We start from the raw sequence: 13,624 nt of genomic DNA, 5'->3' as shown, positions 1-13,624 counted from the left end.
TTATATCATCAAATATTATTTAAGTGTAATAGGATTAAATTTGTTGACTAGAAGTGATCTTGTTGAATATTGAACAAGTTAGGATGGTGTAGGAGTGCACACTTGTTCAAGTTTTTCAAGATTCAAAGTACATTGTTATTTAGGGGCGAAGCCCCTAAACGAACGGGGGTCTGGGGGCAGCGCCCTTGGGAGCGGGGTCCTACGGGCGGCAGCCCCTGGCGGGGTCCAAGGGGCAGAGCCCCTGGCTGGGATCGAGCTAAGATCCGTTTAATGGTAGGTTTGGTAGTTTTATGACAGTTTGTAACTGTCTATTTATAGTTTTCAGATAGGAATGATATATCTGTTTTTTGGTCATTTTTCTGGTACATCTTGAAGAGCATTTTCACATATATTCTTAGATTTCATTCTCTGAATTTCATCCAATTGAGTGTTCGATATGTACCATTGAAATACTTCAATTTTATAGTGAATCACAACTTTCAGAGAATCCAAGCAATCTATTCATCCCCTATTTTCTAACATTTCATGTCCTAGATCTAGAGATCAAAGAAGTTTCATAATTCAAAGATCTTAGTGTACTATCATTTTCTAGCATTAGACTTGCTAGTAAGACATTTTTTATTGTAGCTTTATCCTGTTTGTATCTCTCATCATTTCCATCATTTTAGGGTGAGACTGATAGAGATAAAACAATAATGAGTAATATTTAAGTTACCATGTTTCTCTTTATGTCAAACTTATTCTCTTACTTGTATAAATAGTGGAGAATAAATCATTTATATGTATGCACCCATAACATAGTCAATAGTCATTAGGATAGGGAGAGAACTTTGGTAGGCAATTCCATTCAAAGACTGTTCTTCGATGTATTATCACTATTACAAAAAGGCACATAGGATACGTTATATAGGACTCGGTTGTTGAAAAAACCGGGCTTTATTATACAAAAACCGGGTTTTATAATGGGAAGTGTCATAAGGCCCGGTTAGAAGTAAGAAACCCGGACATATGTTCAAATTAAATAACCCATATTTATTGTTATAACCGCTTCCTTTTGTTGGAAAAGTATATAACCCGATTTTCCAATAGTAACCGTGTTTTTTGACTTAAGGACAGCAATTGGAGATTGTTTTTCAAGAGGGTTTTTTGACAAATGAGTTATGCTAAGAGTTTATTGACATTTGAGGGCTAAGCTATTGAGTTATGACAACTATTTTGATCCTTACTTATAGTCTTATACTACAATAAACCAACCTAATTAATACACATGCTATTACCATTAATAAAAAAACCTACAAATCGATCGTTTTTCAAATTTTCTTATTTGTCCTTCAATTCAGTGCTAACCAAAAAGGTATTTGGACCAGAATAACCTTTTAACACCATGTAAAAATGCAAGTGATATGTTGGGATCGTAAAACACTCAAGGCATGGAATTATTCTAAAACTAAATGGTTGTTTTATTTTAATTTTTTTTTACCCTTTTGTCATTTTTAGTACATTAAGAGTCATACTAAACTACAAGATTATGGGAACATTTGTCTCGAAATAGTTAGCAAAAAGGAAATCATCAAGAAGTGGTGATATATCTTTGGCCAATGGCAAGAGCACCCACTGACATCAAATACTTGAAAATCGTAGTGAACATTCTCAAACAAATGAAAGTGCAATTAATGTTATACTTTAGACTCTAGTAGAATTTCAAAGTATAATTAAATAATAAGAACAATATGAACCGAGTAATTCAAAATGATAATTATGCCCGTTATCCTCAATTTTCTTCATGTCGTTTCCTCTTAAAACAAACAATACCAAAACCTAAAATATTATATGTATGTGAAAGTAGGAAGTTATAGTAAAGAATATGTGAAAGTATGATCCTTCTTCCTGCTTTGTAATTACAAAACATGAAATAGAAGTGTACTTTCATTGATTCTCTATTATAGCTTCCTAACTTCATATACACAAACAGTCACATAAAAACACATATGACACAATCACATATATGTTTTGTGCACTAAGAAGAAATTAGTTATACCCATACTCTAACATATCACACACAAACAATAACACACATTTTTCCTGAAAGAAGCATACACACAATCACAATTTTTTTTTCCGATATACTCACATACTCTAACATATCACACACAGACAATTAAGCAGAGGAAGTTAGCAATATACTATATTGTTTCTTTGGGCCTTTGAGAGGCCGTCCCAAGTCGATATGAGACTCGGGGCAAAACCAAAAAATTAGGCCCTTCAAAATTTAGTAATAACAAACAATAATTCAATGATTTTGGTGGATAAGAGTACCGGAGGACTTATATATATATATATATATATATATATATATATATATATATATATATATATATATATATATATATATATATAGAGAGAGAGAGAGAGAGAGAGAGAGAAAGAGAGAGAGAGAGAGAGAGAGAGAGAGTTAGGTTCAAATGTTTTCACTATCTATTGTGTGCCCGTATAATTGATTCTGGACCAATCATTTTAGTTATTTTAAGAAAGTAATTAATGCATATTAAATGCTGAAGATATAATTAATACCTATTATATCTTCAATATGTAATATGCATTAATTACTTTCTTAAAATAACTAAAATGATTGGTTCAGAATCAGTCATACATGCACACAATAGATAGTGAAAACAAAATAACCTAACCCTATATATATATATATATATATATATATATATATATATATATATATATATATATATATATATATATATATATATATATATATATATATATATATATATATATAAAGGATTTGATTTAGAAAAACTAATGAAAAAAAATTGAATAATCGAATAGCTGAACCATTTTGAAAAACGACCAATTTGGCGTTTGAAAAAAAAAGTGTGTTTGGGTGAAAAAAACAAAAAAAATCTTATGTTGATGAAGACTATAAAAACAATTGAAGAATGACCGGTCTAACATGTAGGTTACTATGATTTTTGTTTAAAAAAAAAACTATAAATAATAGTTATTATACATTAAAAGACGGTGTAAAATTAAAAATCTTATATATAAAGAGAAAAATTATGAATGGTAATTTGCCATAAAAATACCAAAGTTTTAAAATGAAACGATTGTTTGGGTGGTTTGTCAAAAATAAAAAAGAGTCAAAAAAAATTTATTTCTATAATTTGTATGATTTATGTGTATTAAAAAAATGTTTGAATGGTTTGTGAAAAATAAAAAGAGTTAAAAATAATTATTTCTATAATTTAGATGATTTATGTATATTAAAAAAGAATACAAAGGCCATTTTTGTAATTTAGATTTCAATTCATTGAAGTTGGTAGGTATGATTCAAATGTAAATTCTTTAGCGTATTAAAACGTATATAAAAAAGATTTATAATAATACTAGTATGATTATGATATTGGAGCGCCTAAAACAAACGCCGGTGACCAACTAAAGTATTGGAACTTTGATAATATTTTTAAATAAATTATATCTATATAATATGAAACAAAATTAATTTTGGGGCCCCAAACGTAAAGAGGCATGGGGCCATCGTCCAACTTGCCCGCCCTATTGGGTCGGGTCTCGCCTTTGAGAACCATTACTCCATTCTCTCTTGTAATCGTGCATTTGGTGCTCTTGCTAGTAACTTATTAGCTAGTTGCACCTTAATAAAAGTTACCAACTATTTCGAAAAAAATATATCATGCTTAATCTAACAAACTTTTATAAGTACATGGGCAACAGCGAAATCAATATGTAAACTGCTAAATCAATTTACACGAGCATCGTAATAAATAATTAACTTTAAAGGCATGAACTTGTGAAACTTCATCAATTTCGGGATGGAATATTAACATGGACAAAACCGAGACCAATAAAAAATAATACAAAATGATGAACTTATTAAGATGTTCATGATTTCAAGCTGGAATGGACGAATTTGAGAGGCATTGTCCTATTTCTTGTGTATATACTTATTAACAAGCCAATGATATGGTTGAAGAAGATGGACTTTTGGCAGGAACTTAAAAGATGTAATCCCGCCTTTCCTGACAAAGTCAAAACTAAATGGTATGTAAATAATAATAATAATAATAATAATAATAATTATTATTATTATTATTATTATTATTATTATTATTATTATTATTATTATTGCAGTTGATTTTTGTTAATTCGTACCATGTTATTAGTACTTGTTATTTACTTTGATAATGTTGATTTTTTATGAATAAGAAAACAAAATTCACTTAACATTTGTAGTTATATTTAATAATGTAACATCTTGATTTAGATAATTTACGTCTTTAACCCCGGTATGAGAATTGTTTGCAAAGTTGGCCCTTTTATCCTTTAAATGAAAAACGTGGGTTTATTAGGTACGTTGGGTGTATGCTTGGTACGTTAGGCATACGTGGTCAGGGACAAAACCCTAATTTTTAGGTTTTGGACTATATTTAAACATGCTTAAATCCTAAGACCTCCTTCATTCATCAACCTCCATCCCATTTTCGTCCCAAGAAAACTCTAATTCCTTGTGTGTGCATTTTTTTTATCTTGAAAGTGTGCCTTTGTGGTGTCCTTGATGGAAGGAGAAGGAGAGGAAACCACCTTAGAAGAGTAAAACACTTTGGATCCAAAAGTATATTTCTTTCAAGCTTCATTCGAAGGTATAAAGCTCTGAACTTGTTGATTATTCCTTTAGATATTGTTAGAGGTAGAGTGTTGTGCTTATTAGTCTCATAGCATTGGTCCATTTGATTATGAGCTACTCTATACCAAATGAGTTGTCCTTCTGGACATTTTAAGATGTCTAGAGTGATAAAAATGGAATATTGATTATTCATATCCCTCCAAGCATGCTCTTTATTGGTTTAGCCATTTTGTTAAGTTAGGGTTTTGGTATTGGGCACTTGACAGTCATGCAAGATCGTAAAGATGGAAGCTTTATGCTTAAGAACGTCATTTGAGGACTACATTTGAGTTTTAGACAAAGTCTCTAAATGGATTAAGCACTTATTATAAAGGAAAGTTGGTACACATGTATGTTGGGCGTAGTTGATGGTACGTCGCGCGTACGTGGTCAACTCCTTGCAATTTGTTCAAAATGCGTATTACGCCGCACGTACAAGCTAAGTAAGTTGGGTGTACTCAGCTGAGTTGACTCGGTTGAGCCCTTTGACTTTCAAATTTGACTAGGATTTTGACCAAGTTTGACCTTGGGGTATTTTGGGTTGTGGATTAAGATATGGTCACTGTTTATTGTAAAGGTGATTGGTAGAGTTCGTATTCGGAGCAGTGTCCTGTCCAATTATCTTTTCAAACTGTCACTTATGTCATCTTATATCTCAATTATCTTTACTATTATTCATATTATGCACTTGTCAGTCATCCATTCGATCCCATGACTGTTGGTGTTATTGTACCGACTATAGAAACTTAAAGGACAACATTGCGGATTGTCTAACAAAAGGGTTACACAAGGAGTTGATTTCAAGATTATTAAAGGGAATAAGACTCAAGCCTATGAAAGAATAAGTTACTACATAAGAAATATTCAACCTAATTTCTTAGATACCCTAATTGCATATAACAAAAGTGAATCACTGTGGGGTCAACGTCAACCAACCTATTCGAAAGTAGACAATGATACTAGTTAATTTATAGCTACTGATGGTAATTGCAAATGATCAAGCAGTAGGTTTTAACGATTTATTAGAATTGTCTATATAAGAGAGAAGGTGGGTCGTTTTATAGGGAATTGTCAAGGGGACAATTCCCATAAGCTCTTTACAAAGCCATATAGATATTCATGGCCATAAAGAATATAACAATAAGACACTAACTAGGTTAGTACGAATCATGTGATACACATATTGCTTATTTACACAAATAACAGAACAATTTTATTACATTGACTTTACTGGTTTGTTAGTAAAATAAACATGTCTCATATGAGAAGGTTTAAAGAGTAAGACCTACATATCCTACGTATACTACAATTGTTGGATTTTATCTATGTTCTTGAAAATATTTGATAGAATTTTCATTTATGTCGGGGATTACTAGAAAAAAATAGGTTTACTACGGACAAAAATGCACTATCAGTCGATCAGAAAAGAGGATAGTTTTTTACGAACTATTTATTTTTCCGTACTTGAAACGTTATTACAATTTAAGTTATAGACATGGATTTAACACAAAATTAATCACATATTTTATGTTTTAATCTAGTGAGTAATATCTATATTTGATTTTTATGAGTTACATATTTATGTCTAGAGAAATTAAATTACCTCCTACCTTTTATGCGTGTAATTATTCTTACCCACTAAATACAACCTAACCCTTTCATTGATTCTGTTTTCCCACTGCAGCCAAAGCAATATCTAGGTTTTGTTAGGTTCATCGGTCTCAAAGAATTGCTTCTACTTGTTAACTGTATCATGAGAAACAAAAGTGTCATTCTGGACATATTTGTTTTAAGGATACTGTATTAAACACATATTTAACTTTTTCTTTGATTTTGATGTTATGTATAATTCCTACAGTCTTCAAGCATAGGACAAACTAACAAGCACTTCTAACTTTAACCATTTCAAATTATTTTATCAACCACATTAATCACAACTAGTGGCGGATCGAAAATAAACATGTGGCGTGTTGCTACATGGGCATATAAGTTGGGCTATGTAAAAGCCAAAAGGGCTAAAATTTGACTAGAATATATACGTAGTTAATAAGTTAATATTATTTTTAGTATTTTCTCATGGTATACATGTGAAAGGAATAAAAAACCCATTTGCCCCCAACCCCACCCACACCAAATGACAAAGAAATAAGGACTTACAAAGATAGGCAACCCTTGGGCTACTCTGTTCCACTTCATTAGCAGCACGAGAAATAGGCAAAATATCACCAAGAAATGAAGCCACCTCGACGTCTGCCATAACGTGCTCCGTACCGAAATTACCAACTAGGTTAAGAGCCGCAGCAAATTCACGTCGCTTGTAATCCATTTTTTCTTCAAATTCTTGTTATGGAATTGCTTAAGCTCACTTTATATACCTGCTCGTTCACATAAGTAGAATCATATAGAATATCCCAAAGGAAAAAGAAAACGGAGTCTACTTTAGATCAGAAAAGATTTAATTGAATTGATTACACAATGGCTTAAATTCATTCTAGAAACTAGGTTAAAAGCCCACCGCCAAATTCTCAAAATTCTCCGATTAAACCTAAAAAGAAGAGCTTCATTCGCTTCAGTTTGTCACTACTTGACTAAAATAATTAAAATCGTATGAAACCCATTTCTTCAAACATCTTGATTTCATAGAAACCATGAAATCAATCCACTTACTATTCGAATTAAAGATCACAAGCCTTACCATATTTTATGTATTCTTAAAACAGGAAAGATTCATTAAGATAGTGAGAGAATGCTCAAATAACGAGATTTATAGTTACAAAAATTACCAAGTAACTGAAAGCGTCAAACTTCTGATGGAAACTAACTTCTCATCACCGTAGTCTTTTGTTTGGCAAAATAGAAATGAATTTTTATGTGAGAGTATTTAAGCAGGCTTTAAAGCAGTAAGTTAGCTAGTAAGAAGAAGCGTTGAGAAGCTACAGCGAAGAATCGCCAAAATATGAGAGAGAGAGAGAGAGAGAGAGAGAGAGAGAGATTCAAATCCTAAACGAGTAAAGCAGTCTTTGTCATATGTATGAGATCATGGTCGGATAAAAAGTGAACTTTACCATATAAAACGCGTCCCTGCAGTCTACTCACTCCAAGAGACGTTTCCTTGAAGTTTTGATCCTTATTTCATCGCTTTGTTTCACCGTTTATGCAGAACCATCCAAAGACGATTTAAAATCCGGGACAAATAAAAAATAAGGGTTTTCATAAGCTGTGTAACTGTGTTAGAATAATAAATCCAAATGTAACAAGAATCAGAATCGTGGAATGACAACATCTAATTAAAAAAATGAATTTAAGAGTCTAAGAAATCAAAATTTGTATCACACTGTAAGCAAAATAATCGAAATTTGCATCAGATTCAAACTAAATAATTTATCAGCGGTAGGTGAAGTGGGGCTAGGCTTTCTATTTATAAAATATAATTTAATTGAAGTTATACTCCGTATATAATAAAAAAGAAATCTCCTCCTCTACCTTTTTCTATTTTTAGGGACAAAAGTTGCAAGCGATTGCCAGCCTAGCTGATTGTGATGCATCCTACCTCACTGGGGTTAACACCCCGTTCCCGAGTTCAGCTTCACGAGAGAAAGGAAAGGAAATGAGTGGAAATGTGAAAAAAAAATAGAAGAAATTGGTGTTCCCGAGTTTCATTAAAGGAGGGAAGTGGAAGGAAGTGGAGGGAAATGGGAGGATCACTTTCCCTCCTAACTTTCCTTCCGATTTGGGAGGATTTGGAAAGAAAGAACAAAATGATTCATTTTCTTTCCACTTCTCTCCAACTCGGGAACACAAAAGAAAATTTTTATTTTCCTTTCCTTTCTCTTCTTTTCTCTCGTGACTTTCTTTTCTCTTCTCTTCTTTTCTTTTGTTAAACTCGGGAACGACGCGTAAGAGTTCCACTCTTGGCTGAACACCACTATTAGAAAACTAGGCATCGGCGACAGAATAAGCAACGGAATAAATCCCTAGCTAATTAGTGACAGATTCTACGACGAAAATCATTTTTGTAGGTAAGGTGTAAATTTTAGCATGTTAGCGAGGGATTAGAAAGGGATTACTGACGGAATCAGAAACTCACAAATATTTCGGTCGCTAATTTTTGTTAAGCCCCTCCCAAATATTTCATTCCCCCCGCTCCTCATCCCAATTATTTTCATTTCCCCCCATTCTCCCTACTAAATCGACATTCACCAGTTATCTCTCATGCTTGTTTCTGAAATCCAAAGCCTAAATCGACACTCGTCTTGCAAATCGGCACTCATCCCAAATCGATACTAATAGTCGTCTTCTTTATGTTCCTAAAACTCGATTCCAACAGAAGGAAACCCTAGCCAAGACCCTCGATATCACAACGACCTTTCTTGTCGATGAAATTTAACCCTAGTAAGTTTTTATGTCTTTGGCTTCTTTCCTGTAGCTAATGTGTTGTTGATTTAATGGCTTATCTTCTCCACTTCGTATGTGGCTTCTTTTCTTCTATTCCGACTTTTAGATATGGAAAGAAGCAAAGGACAGAGAGACATGAAGACGAGAATAGGACCACCACATCTGATTCCTTTTGACCACTTCATCACCGCCGAGACTGAAATCCCATGAACCACCGTCTCAACCTTTCTGACGAAAATCTTAATTCCTCACCAAGGTTTTATCTATCTAACTGTGTGTTTTTATTTCATAGAAACAAAAGTTGTTCTGTTTTTTCTTTCTAAATTGGTCTGATTACACAAAATAAATATTTATGATATTTGTTATTTAGATAGTTTTTTCAGTTTTTTGGTTTGTTTTGGTTGGTGCATGTTTTGTTTGATGTTTGTGAGGAAGGTTCAAGAATGGGAGTGGAAGGTTCTTAACTAAACTAGTTGATTTATATATCTTTATGTGTGTATACTCTAATGCAGGAATTTGTGTGTGTACAAACTCCATTGTTGCAGATCGTTCTAGTGGTGAATTAGTGTTTGAGTCTTTAGCTGAGGTAATTAAATTTCATGTTCACAATTACTTGATACTTTCTAAGAAAAGGTTGGATGTAGTAAGGTACATGGTAATTCTTACCTTTATAGAGTAATTAAGGTTTACACTTATTGTAAGTTTGCATTACTTTTTGTAAAATTATAATGTTGTAAGTCTTATTTTTGTGTTGTACATAAAAAACTTGGCAAAATATGTGGTTGTAGATGACATATATTTCATAGATGAAAGCATAAAACATAATCCTTTCCATTCCATTTGCAGGCATGTTCTTTGCAAATAGTGAAACAACTAAAACAAACCTTTTTGTGAAGTTAGTGTTAGAAAATCGTGGGACCATTCTATAAATGAACATATATATTGTTATCATTTAAATCCAAATATTATGCCAAGTGTATAAGATTGTTGATGGACCGATATTCACTTACCATTTATGGCTTGAGTTTCCGGTTTGATTCAAGATCCTCAAGATCCCTTCCATCTGTCACATTAGGGTTTATCTCCATTTATAAATATATGTGATGAGGAGCAAATCAAAAAGGACGATATTAATTCACAAATTCATTTTTCTTGAGTGCAAAGGGTTCTTAGAGTTGTCTTGAGATCAACTGGAAAACCAAGCTTGTTCTTCAGATCCAAAATCTTCAATAGAAGCAGGTACACAATCTCCTTCACGTATTTTCTTTTATCCAGATTCGAGAGTTTAAGATCTGGTTTTGAAAGCTTCCGCATATATAGAATGAGTTAATAAAAATCTTACAATTGGTATTCTCGAATTTGATAATAGAAATTTTCTCTTCTCTTTGTTGCTTGAATATTGCTTCACGTGATTTCTTGACGTACAATGAGAAAATATAAGTTGTGTATATATGTTTCTTGTTCATGCGATATTTTAAGAACTGTTTGGTTTAAAGTTTTATTGAATAGTACATATTTTTGACTTTTGTGTATGCATCTATGACATAAGTTATCAATGAGTTTTTTTTCTTTTGAATTCATATTTTATTATTAAACGAAGAAAGTTTGTGGTTTATCTCCGTATTCGTACACAAAACTAGTAAATCAAAATCAATAAATAATGCAAAGCCTTTCATGATTGTGACAAATCAAAAGATTTGTCAGCCTTTAAATATCTCAAATACTATTTTCTTATTGATTTGGACGTACGATATGTTTCTTTTGCTTATCAATAGTTGTCATCATATTTTGTTAATTTTAGGTATTGATAAGTGAATTTATTTATTTATTTATTTATTTTATTATTTGAAAGAAACCAATTGGGTTTTTTAGGTGTTTGTTTAATCACGTGGGTTTAAAGAGTGATTTTCTTTTGATACATTTATTTATGACACTATGACGTAAATGAAATTCAAGGTTCATGATAATTCCGTGCATGTAAAACTAATATATTTTTTTAAAGTAACGACTTCAGATTTTCATATGAGATATCTTTTGTACCTTGTTGCTTGATGGTCAAAATAAATTTATTAGTTCTCTATTGTTAATCATCGTCATATTTTATTTATATATGTATTCACGGATTCGTATGCTTGGTACTGGTTATTTGTTCCAACAACAGTTTTAGTTCTACAGTTAATTAATGATGATATATTTTCAATTCATTGTTAATGTGTCATATGCTTCTTATTTTTAAATCATTGATAAGTTGTATGATATTTGACACAATATTGTCAAATTTATGCGTATTAGTTTGACCTTTTGATATGCAAAGTTGATTAAATACGGAATTATTTTCATATTATTTTATATATTTTGGTTAATAAATTCAGTTATGACCTTATTTATTACGGTTTATGTGTTTATTGTTGCGGATACCAATCGACCCAAAGGTAGGTTGATATTTTGTCGAATAAACACGTATATGATAATGAATATGTGACAATTATTTTTGGTTACATATCGTTAACAAGTCAATCCAAAGAGGGGCTTGTTAAACGGGATGAATTATTGTCAAATATTATTATTAAATTTTATGGTTTATGTGTATGTCAATGCGGATATTAATCGACCCAAAGGTAGGTTAATATTTGGTCGGATAAACATATATATATATATATATATATATATATATATATAGTGGTAAATATATGATAATTTTTGGGTTTCATGTGATTAATTAGTCAATCCAAAGAGGGGTTTATTAATTAACATGTTTTATTGTCAATATTTTTACTACTTAAACAAGATATCTCTTAAAAGTTAATATTGTTGTTTAAAGACTTGATATTAATGTTGTGTTGATACCTTGTGATGTCATAATTTGAATTTTATTGATTATATTTATGGTTTAATGAGCATAAAAAAAACGAATTAATATTTTGTTTTGAAATACAGTGAATGCTAATTGTGGCATAATATCTTCCAACTTGAATCACATTTCAGTTCTCAATGGGACTAACTTCAAGGAATGGAAAGAGAACATTATGTTAGTTCTCGGCTGCATGGATCTTGACCTTGCACTTCAGATTGAGCAACCCATCCTTACTGCCACAAGTTCAGTGGAGAATAAAAGGGATGCTGAAAAATGGGATCGCTCAAATCGCATGAGTCTAATGACCATTAAGCGCGGTGTTCCAGAAGCCTTTAGAGGTGCAAACGAGCAATCTATTAATGCTAAAGATTTTCTTGCTGAAATTGAACAACGTTTTGCAAAAAATGGTAAGGTTGAAACAAGTACCTTTTTGCAAAAGATGATTTCAATGAAGTATAAAGGAAAAGGAAACATAAGGGAGCACATCATGGAGATGTCTCATCTGGCTTCAAAACTTAAGGCATTGAAACTAGAAATTTCTGATGATTTTCTAATTCATTTGGTATTGCTTTCTCTTCTTGCACAATTTAACCAGTTCAAGGTCTGTTACAACTGCCAAAGGGACAAATGGACTCTTAATGAGCTCATTTCCTTTTGTGTGCAAGAAGAAGAAAGGATGAAGCAGGAAACAACTGAAAGTGCTCATTTTGCTAGTACTTCTAAAGGTAAGGGCAAAAGAAATAGAAAAGAAGCTGCTAATAAGGGACCAGTGCAAAAGAAACAACATTTCGGCAATGATCAAAAGAAAAAGGAATCGGGACCTCCTAAATGCTTCTTTTGTCAAGAGCCTGGTCACTTGAAGCCGGATTGTCCAAAATACCACGCTTGGCGAGTTAAGAAAGGTATAATCCGTGCTTTGGTCTGTTCTGAGGTTAATTTAGTTTCTGTACCTAGAAATACTTGGTGGATAGATTCTGGTGCTACTACTCACGTAAGTGTTTCTATGCAGGGTTGCCTGAACTACCGAAAACCAAATGATGTTAAAAGATATATCTATGTGGGTGATGGAAAGAAGGTAGAAGTCAAAGCAGTTGGCACATTTCGTTTATTACTAGATACTGGTTTTTATTTGGATTTTCAAGACACTTGCATTGTACCGTCTTTTAGATGCAATTTGGTTTCTATTCTAAATTGGATAAATTTGGTTGTTATTGTTCTTTTGGAAATGGTGAATTCAGTTTGTCTTTAAATTCAAATGTTATCGGTACTGGTTCTCTAACGTATTGTGATAAGTTATATATGCTTGATATTATTACTTCATATAATGAAACCTTGCACGTGGATTCACGTGGTACTAAGCGAAAATTAAATAATGAAAATTTAGCAACATTATGGCACAAACGCTTAGGCCATATCTCAAAAATGAGAATTGATAGGCTTGTGTCAGATGGAGTGTTAAGTAACCTCAACTTCACAGATTTAAAAATTTGTGTTGAATGCATCAAGGGAAAACAGACAAAAACCAAAAGATTAGATGCCACTAGGTCTACAGATGTCTTAGAATTGATACATACAAATATTTGTGGACCATTCCCTTCGGCTTCTTGGAATGGTCAACAATATTTTATATCATTCATAGACGATTACTCACGTTATGGGTATCTATATCTTATTCATGAAAA

General features: G+C 32.1%; 1 protein-coding gene across 3 annotated transcripts in view; it reads right to left on the bottom strand.

Annotated features, from left to right (window-relative positions):
- LOC111893565 (probable serine/threonine-protein kinase PBL6) overlaps positions 1 to 8,047 on the bottom strand; it is a 43,299-nt gene extending 35,252 nt beyond the window's left edge. The window contains exons 1-2 of one of the 3 annotated variants that reach the window (XM_023889650.2): positions 7,759 to 8,047; positions 6,851 to 7,068 (exon numbers count right to left, since the gene is read on the bottom strand). In XM_023889650.2, coding sequence (XP_023745418.1) covers positions 6,851 to 7,019 — 169 coding nt within the window. In that variant the 5' untranslated portion in view covers positions 7,020 to 7,068; positions 7,759 to 8,047. The other 2 variants (XM_042902403.2, XM_023889649.3) reach the window with 2 other exon arrangements.
- Between the last annotated feature and the right edge of the window lie 5,577 nt (positions 8,048 to 13,624).

Source organism: Lactuca sativa, chromosome 1 (genome assembly GCF_002870075.4).
Source record: "Lactuca sativa cultivar Salinas chromosome 1, Lsat_Salinas_v11, whole genome shotgun sequence".
In the NCBI taxonomy this organism is placed as follows: Eukaryota; Viridiplantae; Streptophyta; class Magnoliopsida; order Asterales; family Asteraceae; genus Lactuca; species Lactuca sativa.
This window is presented reverse-complemented; position numbering and strand designations above follow the sequence as displayed.